This window comes from Narcine bancroftii, chromosome 1, assembly GCF_036971445.1.
Source record: "Narcine bancroftii isolate sNarBan1 chromosome 1, sNarBan1.hap1, whole genome shotgun sequence".
Taxonomy (NCBI): Eukaryota; Metazoa; Chordata; class Chondrichthyes; order Torpediniformes; family Narcinidae; genus Narcine; species Narcine bancroftii.
In genome coordinates, this window is record NC_091469.1 from 134,405,486 (window position 1) to 134,432,074 (window position 26,589).

The 26,589-nt window shown below is 42.3% G+C and overlaps 1 protein-coding gene across 17 annotated transcripts in view; it reads right to left on the bottom strand.

Moving 5' to 3' along the window:
• The window catches only part of LOC138764513 (teneurin-3), a 4,541,667-nt gene that overhangs the window by 146,426 nt on the left and 4,368,652 nt on the right, over positions 1-26,589 (bottom strand). For all 17 annotated transcript variants that reach the window (XM_069940598.1, XM_069940580.1, XM_069940589.1 and 14 more), the window contains 4 exons: positions 19,090-19,300; positions 16,199-16,300; positions 12,197-12,391; positions 5,062-5,262 (listed from right to left, as the gene is read on the bottom strand). In XM_069940598.1, coding sequence (XP_069796699.1) covers positions 5,062-5,262; positions 12,197-12,391; positions 16,199-16,300; positions 19,090-19,300 — 709 coding nt within the window. The remainder of the gene's footprint in view (positions 1-5,061; positions 5,263-12,196; positions 12,392-16,198; positions 16,301-19,089; positions 19,301-26,589) is intronic.

Sequence of the window (26,589 nt, forward strand, 5' to 3'; positions counted from 1 at the left end):
AGAAAGGCACACTGGGCTACCTCGTGGAAATTGTTGCGATTAAGTAAGCCATGAAAATTTTACATTTGCTGTCGGCCTCCTGCATTGCATAGTTGTGCAAGATGAGGAAGCTGGATGCAGTATACGACACTGTCAGCTGCGCTGCAGTGACCATCCAGGTGAGCATGGCCTCAACTGCAGCTGGCGGAAACATCGTGTTTCCCTTCTGAATGTCAGTGCGGCTAGCTTAACGCTGTTACGCCACTAGCGATCGTGACTGGATTTGAATTCCGCACTGTCTGTAAGGAGTTTGTATGTTCTCCCTGAGTCTGTGTAGGTTTCGTCTCTTCCCACCGTTCAAAACATACCGGGGAGTGTAGGTCAATTGGGTGGCATGGACTCTGGGCCAAAAATGCCTGTTGCTGTGCTGTATGTGTAAATTTTTAAAAAAAGTTATTTTCACGCAGATTGGAGCGTTTGATACAGCTTTATCTGGTATCTACAAACCGTTAACTATTTTAGGGAGATGTCAAAGGGAATTCTGCAGTCTGGTTTTCAGAGAATTAATGCAGTCATTTTGTGCAGAAATGAAGTCTAAAGGTCTCCTATCCTCCAGGAGACTTAATATGGTACCCTGGCATCTTGCTGGAAAGAAACATGCAGCAGTCTGAGAACCACTGGGAACTTCCTTAAAACAGCCAAAAAGCATTTTGCCATGCACAATACTGTAACTAACCAGCTCAAACACGTTGGATAAACCAGAACGTAGCATGCAACAGTCAGAGGGTAATGTAAGAAAAATCAAACATGGAGTGATTACGAAAGAACATGAATAAAAATTTGTCTAATTCCCCTAACACCCCAAACTACAATTTAAAAAAAAGCTAGTCGTAGCTGAGGGATTAGTCACAGCTTCATCAGCTGCTCTGTGCTGCAGTGTTGCGGGAATGTGCTGCCTGAGTATGCTCTTCCAATGTTTCCTTCATGAGGATGTGTCTCCTTCTTTGGAATCAAACCAGCAATTAAAGGACCTTGGACAGGCTGATTAACCCTGGTACTTCAAAATATTAACTTTGCTCAGCAAGGGAAAGCCTTTCCCACCTCCCGCCCCCCCCCCCCCCCCGCCATAACCTGTGCCTTGTTTCTCCTGTGAATCAATCTAATCAATTTTTCATTAGAACCAAGGTGTTTATCAGCCTTCAACACACCACCTTGAAGCGCAGTTGTGTCAATCTTCGCAATAAACTTATTAATTTAGATTCAATTAATTGAAGTGAAATTGTGCAGCTAATTAAGAGCCATTCTTCTGAGCAAAGATCAAATAATGTTTTGGCAGCCTCAATTTCACCATGGGATGCTGGAATCCAAGCTGAGCCCTTGATGGACCAGGTCTATACTGAACTTAAATTCTTCGAGTCCAACTTGAAATCTAATACTAAACTTATTCATAGAATGAAGGACAATTATCTTCCTAGAGTAACAAGTGACTCTCTTGTTCATCCTGTAAAGGGAGAATGAAGGCAACTGAGAGTTCTATTATTTCAGGAAGGACCATCCCTTAACTTGTTCCTGCCATTGCTTTCCTCTTAATCCAAAGGAACCTTTTCATGAAGATACAAGGTAAGTGGTGGAGCAGGTAGTGTGGAGGAAACACGGAGGCTGCAGAAGAACTTAGACAGATGAAGTGAATGAGCAGAGAAGTGGCAAACGAAATAGAATGTCTCAAAGTGGATGGTCATCCTCTTTGGTAGAAAAGAATAAACAGGCAGACTCTTTGTTTAAATGGGGAGAAAACGGAAAATACCCAGCTGCAAGGGAATCTGGGAGTCCTTGTACAGGATAGGCTGAAGGTAAACTTGCATGTTGAGACGATGGTGGAGAAGGCAAATGCAATGCTGATATTCATTTCAAGAAGAATAGATTATAAAAGGAGGGATGTGATGTTGATGCTTTACAAGGCACTGGTGAGACTTCGCTTGGAGTATTGTGAACAGTTTTCACTCCTCATTTAAGAAAAAAATTTGCTGACATTGGAGATGATTTAAAGGGGTCTCACTAGGATGGTCCCAGGAATGAAAGGGCTATCAAACAAGGAGTATTTGACAGCTCCTGGCCTGTATTCATTGGAATTTAGGAGAATGAGGGAGGATCTCATTTAAACATTTTGAATATTGAAAGGTATGGACAGAGAAGAAAGGTTGTTTCCCATGGTGGGAGAGTCTAGGACAAGAGGGCACAACTTCAGGATTCAAGGGAGTTTGCTTAAAACAGAGATGTGGAGGAATTTCTTCAGCCAGAGGATGGCAAATCTGTGGAATTTGTTCGCATAGGCAGTTGTGGAGGCCAAGTCATTTGGCATATTTAAGGCAGAGATTGATAGGTTCATAATTAGCCAGGCCTTCAAAGATTATGGGGAGAAGTCTGGACAGTAGGGCTGAGTGGGAAAATAGATCAGCTCATGAATAAATGGTGAGGTGATCTTGATGGGCTGAATAGCCCATTTCTGCTCCTTTGTCTTATATTGGTGAAATGCTTGTCAATAAGTCATCATTATATAATTGTTCGCACCTGAGTGCAGATGCAGTCACTTATCCTTCTATTCTCCTATCTTTCTGTGGAATGAGCTGCCAGCTGAAGTGGTGAATGCAGGCTCAATTTCGACATTTAAAAATAAATTGGACAGCTGCATGGATGTGGGGGGGTGGGGAGTAATAGAGGTTATAGTCCAGGTTCAGGTTGATGGGAATAGGCAAAATAATAGTTTGGCTTGGACTAGATGGGCCAAATAGCCGGTTTCTGTGCTGGTGTGTTCTGTGGCTCCACGGTTCTTAGTTTTGGATTACCACTGAATATTGTTTTCAACATCTGCTTAGCTTTCCTCTTGCTCCACAAATTGTTTCCAGTGATTTAACCAAGTTGGAGTCCTGCTGCCTGGCCAGTCAAGCCGTCAGGTTTCTTCCAACATTCTGATGCAGGTTCAAGGTTGACTCAGTTCATTTCTCAGTTGCTTTGGCACATGTCTGTGTTGACGATGATGGATAGAGATGGGTACTTGATGCTCAGCAATAACAGGGCAGGTTGTGTGGCCTATTTCTTTACTGTTTTTCTCAATGACTTTGTGCAACTTATCTATAGATCAAGATTAGGCCATTTCCGTAAGTTATAAAGACATGGCACATGTGATTCAATTGACCTCATGATGTAAAGCACAGGTAACCCATTCCAGCAACTCACATGACCTTTACTTAATTGCCAACTGTTCAAAAAAAAATGTTGGAGGAACTCAGAGGAATGAGTAGCAGCTCTGTGTGTGGTAAACAGTAGTTGATGTTTCAGGATGTGACGTTGTATCAGGATTGAGGATGGAGTGAGAACATACCCCTTTAAAGAGGAGGGGTGGGGAAATGATAGGTGTTAGACAAAAGGCCAGGAGGTGATAGGTAGACCAAGGAAGGATGAAGGATTAGGTGCGGATGAACCCAGATGTGGGAGAGGGAGGGCTGGAGTTGGGAAACAGAATTAGGTGGATAGAGTTGTTGAATCTGACAACCTGGAACAGGCCCATAGTCCCCATGTTTTCCATGCAAAACAAAGTGCCCTCATGCTTTGTCTCTCTTGCCTGCATTAGGCCCATAACCTGAAAGACCCTCCAAATGTTTTTTAAAGGAAGCTAACATAGCTGCCTCTACCAGTGTGTCTGGCAGCTCATCCCTTGTGCCACCAACCTCTGAAAGAACCACTGACCCCTCATATCTCTTTTAAATCCCACTCCCCAAAGGCAAATGGGTGGAAACAGGAGAGGGTGAAAGTGAAGGCAGTTATGATTACACAAATGGTACTAATACAGGACTCTTATAAGTGAGAAAAACAATATGGGTACCATGAGCAGAGCATTGAAGGGCAGATAGAACCAGATCAGGGAGAGGGTTAGGCGCGTGAAATGTGTGAGTAGTAAATGGATGGAACCAGGAGGGGGAGGGGTGGGCTAATGAACATTGGTGATGGCGATGCTCGAGCATGTGGAATGGGAAAGGGGATAGAATTGGGAGGAATGGAAGTGGATCAGAAGGAGTAAAAGAGGGGCTATCTGTTAATTGGAAATTTTGTTTATACCTCAACTCCTTGATACCTACTGCCCCCTATCTTACACTTCCCCTCTCTCCTCTTTTTACTGGCTATCTTCCCTCTCCATTCTCAGTCCTAATGCAAAATGTTGACAATTCCTCCCCTCCTTCTCCCATCGCCCCTCCAACTGATGCTCCTTGACCTACTGAATTCCTCCAGCAGTTTGATTTTTTTCTTTGCTTCAGAGTCCAGCAGCTGCAGCCGCTTGTCGCTGCCAACTGGACAAATTGACCTTTCAAAGTATTTGACTTTGCTGGAATAGTCATAATCCATGAATTCAAAGTGTGAAGTCATGCCTCTGACTTCATAAAGTTCCATTTAATGGAAGAATAAGAAGTCCTGCAAATCAAGTGCTTAAATCCTGAAATTAAGTAAATCAACATAAAATAAATAAAATGGTCGAATGCTTTTGAGCAGCATGATAGCAACCGAAGAAATCACCAATCACAATTCATGTTCAAAAGTTTTCCTTCCAAAAGTCCACAGCAAAAACTGATGATGAAAGATTTATGTTTGATATGTTGGATAGAGGATCCATTCAAAATGGAAATTCATGCTTTTTATGTTCAATCTCTGGCTTTCAATCAAACCATCGCTCACGTCCCTCACATCTAAAGCATTTTTATAATCGTGTGGCTACCTGCATGATTATGATTAATTGCTATTCTATTAAATCATAAGGTTGGGACAAACCTTTTTGAGCTCAGTAATTGGTTGTTTTACTCCTCCTTTTCCTACCTTTTGTGTACGTGCTTTTTAAAGCATGATATTTGACCAGATTGAAAGATTTAAAAATATAATTTCACAATTAAGATTGCAAATCACTGTTCAAATAAACCAAAACCATTATAATTAAAGTTGAGGTCACTCATCCAACAATGATCAGGTGCCACGCAACTCAATGCGTACTGTGCCTGCATTATCATTTCATTGTTTTGGGATGATTTGTCAACTCACCTGATGAACAGTCTGCGCCTGTCCAATTTGGATCGCAAGTGCAGGAATCACTCTCTTGAAGGTAGGTCCCGTGGCCAGAGCACTGATCGGGACACATGGTTTTTGATTTCTCGCAGTTCGCTCCGCCCCATCCAGGGCTGCAGTGGCATTCACCGTGGATGCAGACTCCATGGTTTGAACATGTTGGGTCAAAGCAGTCCGCTGGAAGGGAAGAGAGAAATCACCCTTTGGCCAAAGGAATGAGAAACTGCAGACACTGACGAGACCTGGGCTTCTAATTCACTTCAATGTACTTTAGATGATGAGATCTAATTTAATAATTTGACTCTCTAAAATTTTACACTTGTAGGGTCAACGACCTGAAAATTTAATCTTTTCAGGCCTAATTGCGTTACTGTGTGAACAAAGACCAATAAAATCAATATTTCTGAGGTAGGGAAATTGGATTTTTCACTTGAAAAATGAACTGATCTTTCACAACATCCTCCTCAATATCAAGATTGTGACCAGAAGAACAAAAAGAAAGTCAGCATTTGTCATCATAATCTACCAGAATCAGCTACATCCTGGCTGGATGATAACATAGGAGGGTGTCAATATATTTGACTGAAGCAAATCTTGCAAGGTGGAAAATCACTGATGTTCACTCAGTGCTTTATTGTCTCAAAATAAAGGACATTACTCAGTGAGTGCAGATTATCTTCAGTACCTGGCTCTACTTCTACAAGAGTTTGACAAACTTTAATCAATTGAAAACCTATATTCCGACAAATATAAAAATATATTACACAAGAATCTGGCATCCCGGAGTATCTACTTAGATCAGAAGGAAGACTTGCTCTGCACATCAGTTAACTGAAGGAAGTGCGTGCCCTCGACAATCTTTTTCTTCTATACTGTTATGCAAACTGCCTCAGTTTTGGGCAGTCTCTTCACCTTGGAAATCACCGTGACATTTCTGTTGTCGCAAGAGCTCCAATGTCCCTGGTCCAATGCTGATCCCCAATGCTGTCATTCTGCACATTCTCCTTTTGACCAGTGGGATTTCCCTGAATGCTCACATTTTTTCCCCCAACAGCCCAAAGACATGGTGATTGACAGATTAATTGACCATTGAAAATAACTCCTTGCATAGGAGAATTGGGGGTGGAGGGGGGGGGATTGAGGGGGCTGCTGGGCATACAAATTCTCAAATTTCAAATTCAAATTTAGACATACAGTGCAGGAACAGGCCATTTTGGCCCACGAGCCCATGCCGCCCAATTATACCCATTTAACCTACACCCCCAGTACATTTTGAATGGTGGGAGGAAACCAGAGCCACAGGGAAAGCCCACGCAGACATGTGAGAATGTACAAACTCCTTACAGACAGCGCGGAATTCAAACCCTGGTCCCGATCGCTGGCGGTGTAACAGTTTAATGCTAACTGTTCCAATATGAGTGAGTATTGATTACAGGGAACTAACTGGGAGAATGGGAGAGGTCCCAAAGCTAGAATTGACTCAGTGGGCTGAAGAGACATCATCTGTGAGGTAAGGTAACATCAAATATGAATATCCCTATTCCAGAAATCACTCTTTTGTGACAACCCCACCTGACAATGTTGTGACATTGAAAATCCTGTCATGCAGTCTACTCATTGATGAGTCCTGTTCCAACGCATTTTCATTCTATTGCTAATAATGGCTTTCAGGAAACAAATGGCATTAAATTCCAGGTACTGGGATCACGTGCTGGCCATTTGTGTCAATCACACTTGGCTGTTGTCTAGTGGTGTTTCTACGACTCCGATACTTGCAGGAGGCATGTTGTGTTCATGTAATGCTCATCGCCAGTCTACCTGGACCTTCTGACCCTGCATCTTCACCTCCCCCACCTTCTCCTCAAAGAAGACTCCCAGCACCCATCCTCTTCTCTGCAGTATTGTTCAAATCAAATTTTTTAACATAATCAGAGAAGGAAACTTGGCCCAATGACTCTATCTACGCCAGCTCTCAGAGCTCATTCCTATTCTGCCTTATATTACCCGGTAACTGATTCTCTCCCATGTGCCCATGGTATGCCTAACATGCACCCACACTAAGAGACATTTACTGCAGTCAGTGATCCAGCAAAGCTTTGGGATAGGGGAGGAAACCTGAGCACCAGGACACAACCAATGTTGGACATGTCTCCTCAAGAGATAGCAGCCCAGAATGCACCTGGAGGCTCAGGTGCTGTGGACATGTCTCCTCAAGAGATAGCAGCCCAGAATGCACCTGGAGGCTCAGGTGCTGTGGACATGTCTCCTCAAGAGATAGCAGCCCTGAATGCACCTGGAGGCTCAGGTGCTGTGGACATGTCTCCTCAAGAGATAGCAGCCCAGAATGCACCTGGAGGCTCAAGTGCTGTGGACATGTCTCCTCAAGAGATAGCATCCCAGAATGCACCTGGAGGCTCAGGTGCTGTGGACATGTCTCCTCAAGAGATAGCAGCCCAGAATGCACCTGGAGGCTCAGGTGCTGTGAACATGTCTCCTCAAGAGATAGCAGCCCAGAATGCACCTGGAGGCTCAGGTGCTGTGAACATGTCTCCTCAAGAGATAGCAGCCCAGAATGCACCTGGAGGCTCAGGTGCTGTGGACATGTCTCCTCAAGAGATAGCAGCCCAGAATGCACCTGGAGGCTCAGGTGCTGTGAACATGTCTCCTCAAGAGATAGCAGCCCAGAATGCACCTGGAGGCTCAGGTGCTGTGAACATGTCTCCTCAAGAGATAGCAGCCCAGAATGTACCTGGAGGCTCAGGTGTAAGGTTTTATCACTGAGCGTAACACTGAAACTAACAGAGTTATAACATGGTGTTGGACAGGAAATTCCAACAGAGTTACACTCTCAAACTCACAATTGCAAGTTCTTATTGAAAAGCGATTTCACAAACTGAATTAGATATTTTAATGCCTCCAAAAATGGCGAGGGTTGCATCGTAAATGTTAATTATTCTTTTTCACTTTATAGACACCAGTGGGCTTGCTATCCATTGCCAACTTTTTGTACTTCCATTTCCAGTCTCTTTATCTTTTCTGTTGCTGTGGTTCATTATTTGTTTGCATGTTTATTATTGACAACAAGGTGCAGAGCTGTTTTCAACCACTTCCAGCTGGAAGTCATAGCTGGAATCCATGGCAATGGCCTATTCTTACAATTTCTGCGAGCATTTCATCCGAGTTTTCATTTTGTTCAAAAGGTTAATTGTTTTCTTTAAAATGCTGGATATTAACAATTCTGCAGCCAGACGATACACAGAGGTTTGTGTGTAGTGATCACCAGATGGTTTATTTTGAACTAGTCAAATTGACAAGGCAGCCAAGACAAAACTAGATGGCATTTACTGACTGATGCTTGAATTTAACATGCTTTCATCTCATTCTCAAAGCTATAATCCCTTCCATATGAAATTTCCATGAAAAGCCTAATTTTTGTGATTTTATTTGAGTTAACTTATGGTTTCCAGATTTATAAAAAGAAATGATTTTAATCGCTGGACAAATTATTGCAAACTAACTAACTTTTACACTTCAAACCCTGTATTCATTGTACTGTTCAGGATGGCAATTTTCCCAAAATCAATTTGAGGTTATTTCTCAACAAATTGGAGCAACAATATTCCCTGTTATTTTAAACACTTTTGCACAGCTGCTCAAAGGCACATGGTTTAGAAGCGATCTACAAAGGCAAGAGTAATGCACCTCAAAAAATGGAGAAGCTCCCTAAAAATTAAGGTACGTAGACCAGAAATGTAACAGGTATCCTGAGGCAATTGCACACTGGCTACTCTGATGCTCTGAGGACAATTAATAATACTCTCAAGTTTTGCTTTTTGTTTGATGACATCGGATGTCCCTGATTACATATCTGCTATGAAATAATTATTGGCTATCTTCCCATAATAGCTGTCCCACCATTCCATTTCAGATGGACTTTAATACAGACATGTGTGAGGTGTTGCATTTTGGAAGGACAAACCAAGAAAGGATATACAATGGTAGGGGACTGAGGAGTGCAGTCGAACAGAAAGATCTGGGAATAGATACATAATTCCCTGAAAGAGGCATTACAATAGATAGGGATGTAAAGAGGGCTTTTAACATATGGGCTGTCCAAGTATTGGTGAGGCAAAATTTGGAGAACTGTGTGCAATGTTGGTCACCTAACTACAGGAAGGATATCAATAAGATAGAAAGAATGCAGAGAAGATTTATTAAGATGTTGCTCAGACTTCAGGAACTGAGTTACAGGGAAAGATTAAACAAGTTAGGATTTTATTCCCTGGAGCGTAAAATAATAAGGGGAAATTTGATAAAGGTATTGAAAATTATGAGGGGTATAGACAGAGTTTATGCTTAGGTAGGCTTTTTCCGCTGAGGGTAAATGAGATACAAACTAGAGGACAAGGATTAAGGGTGAAAGGGGAAAAATTTGGGGGGAACTTCACACAGAGAGTGGTGGGAGTGTGGAAAGAGCTGCCAGCTGAAGTGGTGAATGCAGGCTTAATTTTAATACTTAAGAAGAAATTGGATAGGTATGTGGATGGGAGGGGTACGGAGGGCTATGGACTGGATGCAGATCAGGAAAATGGTTTGGCACAGACTAGAAGGGCCGAAAGGGCCTGTTTCTATGCTGTAATGTTCTATGTTTCCAGGGTTCACATTTACGAGCAAGTGGTCATAATAGGTGAATCAGAATCAGAATTGCGTTTATAGTTATGAACAGTGTGGAATAACAAAACACATAGTTGGAGAAAAACTTGAAGATGCTCTCTGTCTTGGATAATTTATTAGCTAGCTTTTAGCAAACTAGGATTTTAGGATGAGTGGTGATTTAATAGAGGTATAAAATTATGAGGTGATTCAACAGGGTGGACAGCAAGAACTTTTTACCATCAGCATATACCAGAAGATATCTGTTTAAGGTAAAAAGAGGAGGGTTTAGCGGAGATTTCAGAGACAAGGTTTTTTTACATAAAAGGCCTTTTCGTAGTTGGCTTCCATGTGGAGGCAGCTAAAAGCCGAATGTAAAGAATTTGTTATCTTTTCATGCAGGTCCAGAAAAGCCTACTCCGATGTCCCATTTCTGCCTGGAGGCCACTGGGACGTTGATGTGGCGTTCAGGAGGCGAGGCTACTGGTGCCATGATGCCATACATACATGCCAAGCAATGACCAACTTCATTACCCATAATCTCCCACGCAGCTGGAACCGTTCTGTCAACCAATGGTTCCAGCTCCATGGGGGGGGGGTTAAGGGTAACAAAGTCGGCCATTACTCAGCAAAGTGTCAAATGGTCCTGAAATGCCAAGATTGTTCAACATGTGAGATGCGTCGGCACCAGCAACAAGAAATTTAAACTTTCACGTGTGTCTGCTCATTGAAGCAGACTGCAGAGGTCTGGGTCTAGCTGCCCGTGTTTGGCGGGGAGTTGGTGGGGGGGCGGGGAGTGGGTGGTGTGTGCTGAGCGGTGGCAGTGGGGAGGGCTGAGCAGTTGGGGGGGGGGGGGGTTCTGAATGGACACCACTGCCGCCAGGCTGCCTGTGCTCAGCAGCAATTGGGTGGTGGTTCCTGGGTTGCGAGCTGACAATGTCATCAGTCTGCTCCTTTACAGCCACTCCAAATGGTTTCCCATTCATAGATCCCTAATGGGGCCTTCGGCACTGACACTAAAGTCAGGGAGGATTGCTCAAGGCACATCGTATGCAGATGTGCAGCGCTCATGGAGGTAAGAGGAGTGAAGTAGAATAATATCTGTCCTTACACTTGTTCTTTTCTCCACTGTGAAAAGGCCTAGAGAGTGGTGGGTGCTGTGGAATGCATCATGGTTTGGTATCAGGACACCAATACACCTGAGCAGAAAGCCCTGCCAAAGGTAGTGAGAACAGCCCAGGACATCATAGGCAAAACTGTCCCCACTATTGAGAACATTATCTATCAAACAGGAGCAGCAATCACCAAAGATCCACACCATCTAGCACATGCTCTGTTCTCGCTGCTGCCATCAGGAAAGAGGTAGAGGTGCCACAAAACTCGCACCACCAGGTTCAGGTACAGCTGCTCCCCCTCCACCATCAGACCTCCCAACGACAAACTCACGTTTATGGATTCTTACTTTTGCACTTCATTGATTTTTTTCTTTCTCTTTGTATTGCATAGTCAGTTTGTTTATGTGTATGTTAAGTAGTTTTTTTTTGCACTACCAATAAGTGGAAATTTTACCTCCTCCACAGGATAAAGAATCTCAGGGTTGTACAGTATGTGATGTCAATTCTGAATTGACAGGGATGTTGATGGAGGCTGGTACAATAGAGACATTCAAGAGACTCTTAGATAGTCACATGGATGTAAGAAAAAGAGACTCATGGGTGTATGGGAGGGAAGGATTATATTGTTGTGGAATAGGTTTACATGGGCTGGCTTAACATTGTGGGCTGAAGGGCCTGTACCATGATGTATCTAGAATAGGTCACTTAGATACGCTTTGGAAGCTTGCCCAGCTGTATTCTTTGAGTACTGCCTTCTTGTTATTCTACACTGTTCCATATTTGTAATAAAGACACATTTATTTTCTTTGTGGGATTGTTGTGTTCAAGTTCTAGCAACAGCGGGAGATTCTGACTTGTCCAACTTTGAGTGAAGTTAAATAATCTGGCTTATGGATGTCTACACTTATTCCCTGAGTGTGACTTGCCACCCACATGGAAGTAACCAGAAGAAATATGGGATTGGCGGGGCACGTGGAAGAACATTTGCTTGAAACCTGAACCCTTCCTCCCTCCCTCCCTGCATGGATACTGCTTGATCTGCCATGCCTTTCCTTTTGAATTTCAGGTTAGACACGAGAGATGCTGGAACCAGGATTTAAAAGCAACACATTGGATCTATGCAGTGGACCGAACAGCATCAGTTCTGGTGCAGGGTGTCAGCCTAAAACATGATCGATTCCTTTCCCTCTGCAGATATTGATCAATCTGCTGAGTTCATATTTATTATATTTTGCCCATGTGTCCATTCTCGACTTAAACTGCAACTGTTTGCTGCTCTGAGATCACTCCAAAACTGAGTTACCTTCACAGATGAGTTTACTGCAGGTCCATCTAAGACATACCTTGGTCACATGTTTCTCCTTTGTAGCCCGAGTTGCAGACACAGGAGCCCATGATGCAGATGCCGTGTGCTCCACATAGAGGATCAATGCACTGGGTTGAGGGTACATCACACTCTGTCCCTTTCCAGCCACTGAAACAAATGCAGCGTCCTTTGGAATACTGCCCATTGCCACTGCACAATATCGGGCATGTTGCTGCAGAATGAAAATGACAGAATCTTAGAGGTAGGACCAACAACAAAGTAAAATGTGAATACTTTATGAATATATGCTCATTGAGCTGGAAGTAGATGCATCTCACAGCACCTGTTGATTCTGCAACAAAGTCAATTAGTCCACTTACAGAGAGGAAAGACAAAATACCACCAACTTCTCCCAATGTAAGCAGGGTAGTCAGTGATTGGATGGCAGTCACAATAAGTTATGTGCATGAGAGTTAGTTACAGTTGTGCTGTCAGCAAATAAAGAACAGATTACGCTGGGGCTATTCTGCAGGTCATGTGATCACCAAGCTTGGAAGAGAATTGCATAATGCAAGGGCAACATTGGTAAAGCCAGCATTTACTGTTCACGGAGACTGTGCTCTGAGCTGAGAGCCTTGCTATGCCTTCTCAGAGAACAGTAATGAATCAGAAACAATGGGGGTTTGGAGTGGCATAAAGGTTGGACAAATTAAATCAGGGCTTCCCCAGATTTAATTTGATTAAAAGGAAGAAAGTAGGTGCAGTAAACATTTGTTCCTTGAAGGATGGGGCTGTGGAATTAATTCAATTCAATAATGGGAATTATAAAAATCGCAGAATTCCTAATAAATATTTTAGGTCATTTTACACAACACAAAATGAACCCTAACAATAGATAAACAGGGCCTATAGGGAGAGAAAAAAACAATCTTCAAAACTTGAAAAAAAGTACATGACGGACTATTGGAGTAGAAGGCCAACAAACCCCCCGGATCTGATGACCTTCATCCCATGGTCTTAAAGGAATTAGTGTGTTGATATTCAATGACTTTTCCTGGATTTTGGATCACTCCCCAAGGATTGTAAAATAGCAAATGTATTGCTACTATTCAGGAAACAAGGGTAACAGAAGCATGAAACTGCAAGTCAGTTGCGCAAACACCCGCCATTGGGAAAATGTTGGAATTCATTATTGAGGATGTTATTGCAGGTCATATAGAAAATCGTGTCCATCAACTGTACCAATTGAGTTTTATGAGATGGAAATTATGGTTAATAATTGTGTTAGAATTAATTAAAATGAACAAATAAAACAACATAATGCATTGGGTTTTTCAAAAGATATTCACTAAAAATATATTTGGGGTTATGCCTCAAAAAATGCACACAAGGTTGGAAGAAATGTATTGGGTGGGGTGGGGTGGGGGGGGTGGAATAAGAAGCAGCTAATCTACAGAAAACAAGGAATCAGAATAAATGGAACATCAGTAATTTGTGGGATGCCACTGGGATCAGGGTTGCAGCCTCAATTTTATACAATCTGTATTAAGGGCTTGGATCAAGGGACTGAGTTCAATGAAGCCAAACTTGCTAATTATACTGACGAGGACACAAAATGCAAACAAAGGTCAAGTGAGTGGACACAAAGTTGTCAGATTGAGTATATAATGTGAAGAAAATGTGAGGTCGTTCACTTTGCCAGGAGGAAGAACAAAACTGAGTGAGGCCACAAAATGCTGTGGTGTGCAGGCCCCTGGTACACGCAATAAAGATAAAAGCATGTAGGTTCAGCTTACAATTAGTGAGGTCAATGGAAGGTGGGCCTTTGCTACAAACATGGAACAAATGGTGAGAGTACACCTGGAGCATGATGTACAGTTTTGGCCTGCAAGTTTCTGGAGGAATGCACTTGCATGGGAGAGGGCAGAGAGTGTTAACTGGATTGATTGCTGGGATGATGGGTTGACATAGAAAGCTTGAATCTGTTGGACTCATGCTCGTAGCAGTAGAGCAGGATGAGATATGATCATTCTGAAAGATGTATAATTCTGAGGATTGACAGGGTGAAAGAAGGCTGAAAGTTTGCTTGGTCTGGTGAGGATTTCTATATCTATGTTTGAGAATCAGTGTCCATTTAAAGGCAGAGGTGAAAAATAAACATTGTCCCTCTGAATTGGTTATTTGGAATTCTCTATCCAAGAGGGGTGTTGATGTGGAGTCATTCAATATATTCATGGTAGAAATTTACAAGACATTGATAAAGGAGTCAAAGGATATGGAGAGAAAGGAAGAAAGTGCTTTCGAGGCCAACACTGGATCTGCTGTGACCTGAGTGGGCTGCATTTTTTATGTTCAAAAGTCATGAAAGATTCAGATAGGTCTTTGCAATAATACCATACTTACTCAAATGTTGAAATTTAATCCTTTATTATTGCTTCTGAATGCTGGTGTGGCTGTGCTTATCTGTCTCCATTGTTCAGTTAAATGAGAGGTTTTCATATTTTAATTTTCCAGCTTCACAGCTGGTATAAATGAAGCAAAAAAATTTTTTATTGGCAATTTACTTCTCCACCCGCTGAGGTGGGATTCAGGATGATTTCTTTGAATTACCAAGGCTGGCCTTGGGAGGGGTGGGAGAGAGTAGTTTTGGACTTGCTAGTGAATCATTATGCTGTCATCCCCGAAAACAGAAATAACATTAGGTTCCTCTTTCGTAGATGGAACCAGAATTATCTCCTTTATTAATCATATTATAGGTAAACAATACACGAGGAGAATAGGAGTACACAACCAATAAGAAAAAAAAGTCACTAGATGACATCATATGATATAACATTGGACCACAATTAACGAATATGTTCTCATCTCTTCAAACTAAAACTTTAAAAAAAGTTAATTTTATAAACCCCCACCTAATCTAAGAAGAAACAAAAAAAAAAGACTGGGCAGCCTTATCCTGAAAATTTATTAATAAAAAAATAATCGTCTCGTCTTCCCCAACAAAGAGAAAAGAAATAAAATTAAATATAGACCAGAACGGAAAATAATTATACTAAGTAGTGTGGAAATATCAAATGTATGACTCACAACTTTCTCAAAACTTAAACATGACATAATTTGAGAGAACCATTGAGTCAAAGTAAGGGGATTAGAATCTTTCCATTTAAATAAAATAGCTCTTCTGGCCAACAATGTAGAAAAGGCTACAACCCGATGTGTGCAAGTGGGAACCAGAATGATCTCCCTCCTAAACATCTATGTGTGTATGAGCAGGACCATTGTTTAAAGGGGGCTCGCAAAATCGGGGCTCCAACCAACCTGCATCTTCCAGCTACTACCATCTGGGAAAAAGATACAGAAGTATGAGAGCCAAATTCACCAGGCCGAAGAACAGATTCTTCCCACGGGCAGTGAGACTGCTGAATGACTGCTAAAAAGATTCTCCGTAACTCTACCGTTTATTAATAATATTTATTTTAATATATGTACATATGTACTCTGTATATGTATCGTTTGTCTGCGAGCTATACCGGCATGCTTGTTTGCACTGTAGACCGAAAAAACACTGTTTTGTCAGGTTGTACTGGTCAAATCGGATGACAAGGAAACTTGAACTTGAATCTTTTTCACGGTGCTCAGAACATTTCTCCATTCTCAGCTTGAAAGCTGAGAACTTTATAAAAGTCACAGCAGATACAGGTTCAGCAAAACTCAAGCACCATGAGAAAATCTACCAAACATATTTCTATCAGAAAAATGTTTGATTCATTTTTTTAAAATTGTGCTGTACCTTAGATGTGGAAGGAATTGGTTCTACCTTTAGGATGAGACTGTTAAATATGCATTGCTGGCATATGGAGATGATACTGCATTTGCTAAGTGTATTTTGTACAGGAATGTTTGAGGTCTTTTCAGACTTTGATTCAGTTGCAATGTACAATCTGAAGCCTCCCCTTAAACTATTTTTCAGCCATCCAAGATGTCTCCTGCTCTTGTTGACAAAACATTCGCAATTCTCCAAAGATTTCTTTTTACTTGCCTCTTGCACAATCAGGCCCAAAAAATCCAGGAAAACAATGACAGGCTCCAGACACACATTCGCCATTTCCGTGACAATTCCGGGGACACTCCATCACAGACTCTGTGAAAAAAACCCAACGTTAGAAATGGATTCACTTTGTGAAGCTACTTTGTTATGCCATGCACCTTTCTCTGATAGGAAATTCCTCATGGAAAGTACTTCACCTCACTTAAGTGATCACTGAAATGGGTGGATCATGAAGTGTGGCAAAATTTTGGTCTTGCACATATGATGTGGTGTGACTGTAGTGTAGAGCAGTACAATATAAACAAGATAAAATGTGGCAGCAAATTTGCATATTCTGTGCCCCACAAACATGGAGACCATGCCAAAGCAAGGTAATATGGTTTGGAGGATAAATATAGGCAGGACCATTGGAGAACGACCTAGTCTTCTTCAAATAGTGGCGTGAATCTGGAAACAACATGTGTTTGGGAAACTAGCATTGATTGCTGACTGCCAAGTTTAATTTGATAAGTCATTAGGTTGATTCATGTCAAATGGGAATAGATTAGTGAACAGATTCTCTCTTAGTATTTCTTTATAACATACAAGGAGGCCATTTTAGCTCCTTAAGTCCCATCCTCTGCAATCTCTTCCCTCTCGCGGGTTCATCAACCGCACTTCTGCCCCCAGTTACATTAGGGATCATCTCCAATTACCAATTTAATCTATCAGCATGTCTTTGGGATATGGGAGAAAACTGGAGCACCCAACGGAAACCCAATCTGTCACAGTGAGAACGTGACATAGGCAAGTCAAGTTCAAGCTTGCTTCTGGGCCCCCACACTGTTGAGCAGCAGCACCATCTGCCATGCTGTCGTGCCTCCCAGAGTGCCCCAGTCATCTCATCCAGAGTTGTTCAACAAGGTGCTATCCAGTGCTTGAGCACTGCAGGTAACCATGGATGGAATTATTGGATCAGGGTTACTGAAGGCCACACTGTACAGGTCATTCATTTCAGGGAAATGAGATTGTGAGATAAGGCAGAGACTCCATCCTTGGATTTTGGACAAGACATTCCCAATTTCCCCTAAAAGAAGCTGTATATAGACAAGGGAATACCCTACACATTCAGCTGAATTATTGGAGAAACTCAGCCGATGATGCAGCATCTATCAAAAGTAAAGGATAGCCAACTTCAGGATGAGTGAAAAGCAAGCAGGTACCTGAATAAAAAGGTCGAGAAAGAGAGGCACAGAGGGAAGAAGGGGCAGGGGTGGGAGTACAGGCTAAGAAGTAAGAGGTCATATGGAGGGAAGCACTAAAGAGATAAAAGCTGAGAAGTGATGGGGAGGGGGTTAGTTCTCAGAATGGAGAGGGAATGGAAGGGGTAAGGAGGTAAAGGAAAGGAGACAGAGTGAGAGGGAAAGAGAGAGATTTGAGGGAGAGGTTTAATGGAAACTGGAGAAGTCGGTGTTAATGTCGTCTGATTAGAGAGTGCCCAGGTGGAATATTAGGTGTTGTTTCTCATATCCTCAGTTTGGCAGTGCATGCAGCCATGTTTGTATGGGAATGGTGTCTATTATTGCAATGAAATAATCTCCCAGTCTGCCTGCATTTTGCTCATATCTAGACAAAGGGCTCAAACATTGATTACCCTTTACTTCCGATAGATGCTGCTGCATTGCCTCTTGAGTTTCTCCAGCACTTTTGTGTATTGTACCATAATCACAGAGTCTGCAGACTCTCCTTTCTAACAGCCGAATTGTTTACTGGTTGGGGTCAATATGCCTTTCTGCTTTTACTTAAGCTTTTATTTTCAAATGCATATTCAAATAAATGAAGCTGTCTTTTGTTTAAAGTAATTGTGTTGCTTCATTAACAGACAGGAGATTTGTCATCAATGTTATTTTAACTCAAAAACAAAATCCTTCTAAATATGTTTCGAGCAGAATATTATCCTTCTTCTCACTCCTTACATACACCACCTTTCAAACCTTTTGGTAAGTTAGTTAAGCAACTCAGAATCCTGACGGGTTCTGGGTACTTTTGCCTATTTGGCGAAGTGAGCAACAATCCCTTCTTACGAACTTGCCAGTTCTCAAGGAAGCAAAAATGAGATGCCAAGTGAGATACCTTTGTTTATTCCGAATGTCAATCATTCTTCTGTGAGGAGATGCTGAGTAAAATACAAGTCTGCCCATAGGAAAGAGATGAATTTGGAAGGAAAATCACTGCAGGTTTTAAGCCCAATGTTTTCTCCACACCTTTCATTAACACATTTGAAAAGTAAGGCAATGAACTACTAACCGTTGGTCCAGTGAGAGAAAGGTACACTTCATTCATCTCATCAGTCAAAAAAGTTCGCAAACACTGAATTACTACAATACAACTGATGATGTAATAAAGGTAAAACTTGGCACAGAAAAGGTCACACACAAAACACAAGGTTGAACAACCAACTGTGATTCTACCAAGGATTTGGTTAAAAAAAGCAATAAAAGTTACAATTACACCCCCCCCCCCCCCACCCACCCCAGGACAGAATGAGTGCAAATTAGCACTGATTGCTGACAGCCAAGTTTTAATGACCAAATGAAACTAATCAATAACTTCTCACAAATATAATCATCGTGAAGTTTTTAAAACGAGTGCAAACTACATTGATTTGTTGACTGCCAAACCTTCACGAACAATGAGTGGAACTTATCAATAACTTTTCACAAACATAATTATAATCAGCGTAAAGTTTGAAAAATATATTTGATGCTCAGTGGTCTGCGATATAAAATTGACCATGCCCAAATTTGGCACAAAATTAAAAAAAGCACGAGACATTATTTGCAGCTTGAAAACAAAAGCATGTGTATCAGTCATCAACTGCTTGCCTTGGCTTCAATGCATACCTATGGCGATGGTATTGAAGGACACATGTTCTGCAGTTTTCCCGTCATTGTAAAAAGCCAGGTGCCAGACTCCAGAGTCAAGATACTGGACAAAACCAGCCTCTTGCAGGCTCACCGCTCGGATATGTCGCATTTTGTGGTCAAAACCAGTCAAGCTGCGCTTTTCTCTGGTGATCAGTCGACTACCATCGAGAAGCTCCACGAAGTCATACTAAAAGGCAGAGAGAAAAGTGAGCAAAACTGAGATTCATACACTGGAATACCCAAGAGCTCATAAAGGTACACCTGAATCCTTTATCACAAGAAAGTAGAAAATTCACCATGTTCAATAAGAATATCACTTTGAAACATCTTAAGACACAACTTCTAGCCTGAAAATGAAAAGCAAGTTAAAATGTGATTTTAACTTTTGTTGCTGTCTGCTCCATCAAATCAGAATTTATTGTCATGAAATTCGATGTTGGCAGCAGCATCTTAGTGCAAACATTCATATTATAACCATCTTACAACATGATTATAAATAGAAATAGTGCACAAAAAGTAAGGCAGTCTCTTTGGTTCTAATGTAAAGATTACAAAGCCCTAAAGGACTTACCCCAGCCCAGCTGTACCCTTTCCTCCCTCCTCCCATTGGGAAGAAGATTCACAAGTGTGAAATTATGTACAACCAGATTCAAGGAGTTTCGTTCCCACTGCTGATAGACCACTGAACGAACCAACCACATGTAAAATAATGTTGCTCTTACTCAGTTCAAACTTATCTCTCCTCTGATTACTTGCTGGGTTAGCACACAAAATAAACATTTTCACTGTACCTTGGTGCATATGAATAAATAAAGGTAAGAATGGTAAAAGTTCCATTATGGTCACATAATACTACATTTAGAATGTAATATGAACCTGAAGACTCGTTGGGAGCTGCATTCAACCCATGATTGACTCTGAAATTCATAAACAGGCAACTCATATATGCTGCAAAGTGTTTGGTTTGCCCAGTGTCTCAAGTATGAATCATGGGTCCTCTACCGGCATCACCTACGGCTCCTAGAACGCTTCCACCAGCGTTGTCTCCGCTCCATCCTCAAAATTCATTGGAGTGACTTCATCTAACATCGAAGTACTCGAGATGGCAGAGGTCGACATCATCGAGTCCACGCTGCTGAAGATCCAGCTGCGCTGGGTGGGTCACGTCTCCAGAATGGAGGACCATCGCCTTCCCAAGATCGTGTTATATGGTGAGCTCTCCACTGGCCATTGTGACAGAGGTGCACCAAAGAAAAGGTACAAGGACTGCCTAAAGAAATCTCTTGGTGCCTGCCACATTGACCACCACCAGTGGGCTGATATCGCCTCAAACCGTGCATCTTGGTGCCTCACAGTTTGGTGGGCAGCAACCTCCTTTGAAGAAGACCACAGAGCCCACCTCACTGACAAAAGGCAAAGGAGGAAAAACCCAACACCCAACCCCAACCAACCAATTTTCCCCTGCAACCGCTGCAACCGTGTCTGCCTGTCCCGCATCGGACTTGTCAGCCACAAACGAGCCTGCAGCTGACGTGGACATTACCCCTCCATAAATCTTCGTCTGCGAAGCCAAGCCAAAGAAATGGGAAGAATAAGGTTCTTAAAAACATGTTCACTGATCAGGTTTTGTGGCTTGACTGCCTTCTTCGAGATGCCAATTATAAGTATCATAATTTCCTGAGCTTTACACGCCGAGTCATAATGCTAAACCAATATCAAATGTCATTTTAGCCCCTGATGAATTACTGCATCCAATTCTGTGCTCAGCACAGGGGGAAGGACATGAAGATATTGGAGAGTATACAGAAGAGAGTTGCTGGAACAGAGTTTATTAGACATACAGAGCTGCAGTTGCTCTTCATAGACTTGATAAAACTACCAGAGGATTTGATGGAAGTGTTAAATATCAATGAGAATTGAAATAAAGTACCATATATTTCAGTGTATAAGTTGACTATAAGTCGACCCCCCCCTCCCCATTTCACCCTTATTTTAAGAGTCTTATCATATATCGGTTTTATCAATCTCGATGATTGATCTACTTGGCACTGGCCAGAGGTGACTGTTATTATGGAGGCATTAGCAAAACAACAAAATTATGAAGCAAATTTTAAGTTAAAAGTAATAGAAATGGCCAAGAAAACCAACAACTAGGCTGCTGAATGAAGATTTGATGCATATATGAGAAGTTGGTAAGAGATTGGAGGAAGAAAGAAGAGACTTGAAGAAAAATACCAAAGAGGCAATGTCCAATGAGAAGAGGAATTACTGGTTGGCCAGAACTGAAAAATCACAATGCAGCTTTGGTACGTGAACAGAGGCAAGATTGCGACCTAATTACCTGAAATATAAGAACATATGGACTGGTGGGCAAAGTTGCACCCAGAACTCAGTGTTGATTTTGAAGTTACAGCAGGCTGATGCAACCGTTTCATGAACAGGAAAAATCTGGTATTTTTGAAAAATAAAAATTGCTCAGAAACTTCCAAAAGATCTTGGTCATAAAGTTGTAAGTTTTCACCAGTTTATTATACATTACTGGCAGAAACACCAGCTTGCATTCACAAATATGGATGACACCTCCATGAATTTCAACACGATAACCAATATAACATTGGAATGTAAAAGGAGTGAAAATTGTGCAAACCAGAAGTACAGGCCATGATGGGTCCAGATTTACAATGCATGGCCGACAGGACGAAGTTAAGACCCATGGTAATCTTCAAGTGCAAGCTTGAACCTAAAATAAAATTCCCAGTGGGTATTTTTGTGAATTTTCATGAAAAAGGATGGATGGATGAAAATGGAGAGACAAAATGTGGAACAGGCGGCCAGACGGTTTATGCAAAGAACGGAGTTTGCTGGTCTGGGGTATGTTTCATAGTCACTTAACTGAGGACACTAAGGTAGATTAGCACAAAATAACACCTACATGGCAGTTATCCCTGGGTGGTTTGATGTCTCTATTGCAACCTCTTGATGTCTGCTTGAGCAAGCCACTCAAAGACCATGTGTGTCAGGAGCAGAATGAATGCCGAGTTCAAAAACGTCATTTACAAAAGGCGGGGCAATGCATGCTGCATCGCTTGGTGTGCTGTGTAACTTCGTGCTCAAGGCATGAATAAAGTGAAACTAGAGTTGTATTAAAATTGTTTAAAAAGTGCGCTCTCTCTTGTGAAATTGATGACATGGAAGATGATTTATTGTGGGACACTGATGACGAAGCTGAAGCAGCTTCATCGGATAGAGTCTGGGACTTATATGATGATTGTTGAAACATTGAGAATATGGATGTGTTTGCCGTGATCTTTGCCTCAGATGATATTAGTAACAGCGATTTTGAAGGGTTCTAAATGTGTTTTTAATCAATAAAAATTGGCAATGAAAATATGTTGTAGTTGAGTTTCATTTTTTGTTTTGCAAGGGTCAATTCTGAATTGGTGTCCAGTGTTTTTTTTTAGCTGAATTTAAGGTCTCGAAAGTATATCCTGCATATAAGCCAACTGCCTTTTTTGAGAGGTTTTTGAGGGTTTCAAGATGTGGCTTATACTCCGAAATTTACGGTAATTGGAATCTTGGAGATATGTTGCATAGAAATAGGATGTTTGCCCAATTCATTCTTGCTGGCCAAGTTGTACACTTGGCCATCTAAGCTAGTCCCCTTTGCCCATGTTTGGCTAACATCCTTCGAAACCATTTGTAAAAAGGGGCAAGAAGCTTTCCCAACAGGGTCATAGACAAATAAGGAGAAAATCTCTTCTCTTTGGCTTGGCTTCGCGGACGAAGATTTACAGAGGGGTAAATGTCCACGTCAGCTGCAGGCTCGTTGGTGGCTGACAAGTCCGATGCGGGACAGGCAGACCCGGTTGCAGCGGCTGCAAGGGAAAATTGGTGGGTTGGGGTTGGGTGTTGGTGTCAGTGAGGTGGGCTCTGCGGTCTTCTTCAAAGGAGGTTGCTGGCCGCCGAACTGTGAGGCGCCAAGATGAACGGTTGGAGGCGATATCAGCGGTGGTCAATGTGGCAGGCACCAAGAGATTTCTTTAGGCAGTCCTTGTACCTCTTCTTTGGTGCACCTCTGTCACGGTGGCCAGTGGAGAGCTCGCCATAAGGATTAATAACCAAAGAACACAAATTTGGCAAAGGACAGAGGAAGAGCTTTGTTTTATGCAATAAAGTAATATTAAAGGCAATAAGATGATTTGCAATCCACAACTTGACAAGTTTAAGACTCTATTACTGAGTAGAGTTGGTAACAGTGTAGCCTTTAAATGAGAGCTGGATAAATATTTTGAGGAAAAAAACTGCATGGAAAAGGGCAAAGATTGACTGATTAGTCATTGCACGAAATGGCAGAAGTTCAATTGTCTAAATTGCCCTCTTTGTGTCATACTGATTTCTGATTCTATATTACAGATTTTTTTTCTAGTTGCACATTTGGAATTACAACCAATAACTTCAGCAAAACGTTGTTCATATGGTTATCAAATGTAGCAATTTATTATATAAAATCTGCATATAAATTCTCCTTTACGATAAGAAATACAACTTTTACAAAGTGCTCAACGTTGACTGAAATAGGAAAAAAAAGGATTCAATTTGTACAAGAGCTCCTGGGCTCCAAATAAGATTGGAATAGAAATGGAGTAATATTTCATACTGATCTTTTATTAGGTCACATCCCAGGAATTGAGAAAACTACCGAGAAGCAAACCTAACGTGCCAAAAGCAGGCATGATGTGACAGATGAGAAGACTTGTTATCAAGCACGTCAAGTAGCATATCAGCATCAATCAAAAAGGAATCAGTCAAATTGGATTGACACCTGTAGGGATTTAGCTGTTGTTTCTTTGGCTGGGCATTTTTTTCCCCTCAGGTTTCTCTTATTGAAGAACTTAATTTCTGGCAAAAGTGTGAGGTGCATCTAGGTTGATAATAGTTAACTTTCATTACTCAGCTTTCTGGTGGACATTCTTGTTGATTGTGGTCCAGAAGAGGAGGGGCAGGTAAGTTTGATCTTCCACTCAGCTGTAAAGTGCAAGGCATGAACTTCCCTTTGCATGTTCCCAGCCAGCCAGAGTCGGCATTAGAACAAATCTATTCGGGGGGCATTAGTGTAACCGCATTGGAGGGGTGGGGACAAACTGCTGTTCACTGTGAGCTGTGCTCACTGAATCTGGCCTGCGTGGGGGCTCAATAACTCATTTTGGAGGGGGGGGCTCGGACTGCAGATGCCTCTCCCCCCCCACCAACGACACTGACCCTGCAGCCAGCACAACCTAGAAAGCTTGCTCAGCCTTACCTTTTCTGTCAGACTCCACCCTTCAATTTGTTAATATAACATTGATCAGAACACAGAAATGGAGAATGATAAGGAACAATCAAAAGATCAGACAACACAGTATCTTCTGTTTTCATTTCAGATTTCAAGAACAACACTTCATTTTCATTCAGTGATTCAGATACATTTGTTTCCCAATAATGGGCCTTGCAGAGGAAACTTCAGATTTGAAAACATCTAATATAAGAAGACAAATTCTAATTGCATATTACAAAGGGACACTGTATTTTAGTTCCACATGGAAATAAGACCTTCAGTCCATCAGGGCAGTTAAACATGAACATTACAGCACAGGAGCAGGCCTTTGACCTGCACTGATCATGGTGCCAATCTATACTAATCCCGTCTACTTGCATGTGGTCCCTATCCCTCCACTCCCTGCTTGTTCATGTACTTGTCTAAATGCCTCTTAAACATTGCTATTCTATCACCCTCTCCACTTGCACTTTACAAGCATCTACCACTCTGTGAAAGAAAAAACTTACCTTGCACATATTTTTAAACATTCTCACTCTGACCTTAGTGGTTTGTGCAATGCTAGTACAGTGCTAGTGACCCGAATTTGAATCTGGCGTTGTTGGTAAGGAGTTTGTATGTCTCCCCATGACCCCCCTGGTACTCCTGTTTCCTCCCCTCCTCAAATATGTTTTGGCTTAGTAGGTAAATTGGGTGTAATTGGGCAGCAACGTTTTCACAGGGTGGAAAGGCCTTCTACCTTGCCGTATCGTTAAAATTAAAAAAAAAAGAATATTCTTGCCTCTATTGCACATTTCCACTCTGGTTAAAATACCCTGATTATCTGCCTAATTTATGACTCTTATCATGTTCCATATTTTTTCAAGTTTCCTCTCAGCCATGGACAATGCAGAGAAAACAATCCATTTGTTCAGAGGAAACAATCAAGCCACGTAGTGAACACCTCCAAAACCTTCACATCCTTCCCACCTTGAAGAAAAGTGCAGAGAACAAAACAAAGGACTCTACATCACCTTTGTTGACCTCACCAAAGCCTTCGACACCGTGAGCAGGAAAGGGCTTTGGCAAATACTAGAGCGCCTCGGATGCCCCCCAGGTTCCTCAACATGGTTATCCAACTGCACGAAAACCAACAAGGTCGGGTCAGATACAGCAATGAGCTCTCTGAACCCTTCTCCATTAACAATGGCGTGAAGCAAGGCTGTGTTCTCGCACCAACCCTCTTTTCAATCTTCTTCAGCATGATGCTGAACCAAGCCATGAAAGACCCCAACAATGAAGACGCTGTTTACATCCGGTACCGCACGGATGGCAGTCTCTTCAATCTGAGGCGCCTGCAAGCTCACACGAAGACACAAGAGCAACTTGTCCGTGAACTACTCTTTGCAGACGATGCCGCTTTAGTTGCCCATTCAGAGCCAGCTCTTCAGCGCTTGACGTCCTGCTTTGCGGAAACTGCCAAAGTGTTTGGCCTGGAAGTCAGCCTGAAGAAAACTGAGGTCCTCCATCAGCCAGCTCCCCACCATGACTACCAGCCCCCCCACATCTCCATTGGGCACACAAAACTCAAAATGGTCAACCAGTTTACCTATCTCGGCTGCACCATTTCATCAGATGCAAGGATCGACAATGAGATAGACAACAGACTCGCCAAGGCAAATAGCGCCTTTGGAAGACTACACAAAAGAGTCTGGAAAAACAACCAACTGAAAAACCTCACAAAGATAAGCGTATACAGAGCCGTTGTCATACCCACACTCCTGTTCGGCTCCGAATCATGGGTCCTCTACCGGCATCACCTGCGGCTCCTAGAACGCTTCCACCAGCGTTGTCTCCGCTCCATCCTCAACATCCATTGGAGCGCTTTCATCCCTAACGTCGAAGTACTCGAGATGGCAGAGGTCGACAGCATCGAGTCCACGCTGCTGAAGATCCAGCTGCGCTGGGTGGGTCACGTCTCCAGAATGGAGGACCATCGCCTTCCCAAGATCGTGTTATATGGCGAGTTCTCCACTGGCCACCGTGACAGAGGTGCACCAAAGAAAAGGTACAAGGACTGCCTAAAGAAATCTCTTGGTGCCTGCCACATTGACCACCGCCAGTGGGCTGATATCGCCTCAAACCGTGCATCTTGGCGCCTCACAGTTTGGCGGGCAGCAACC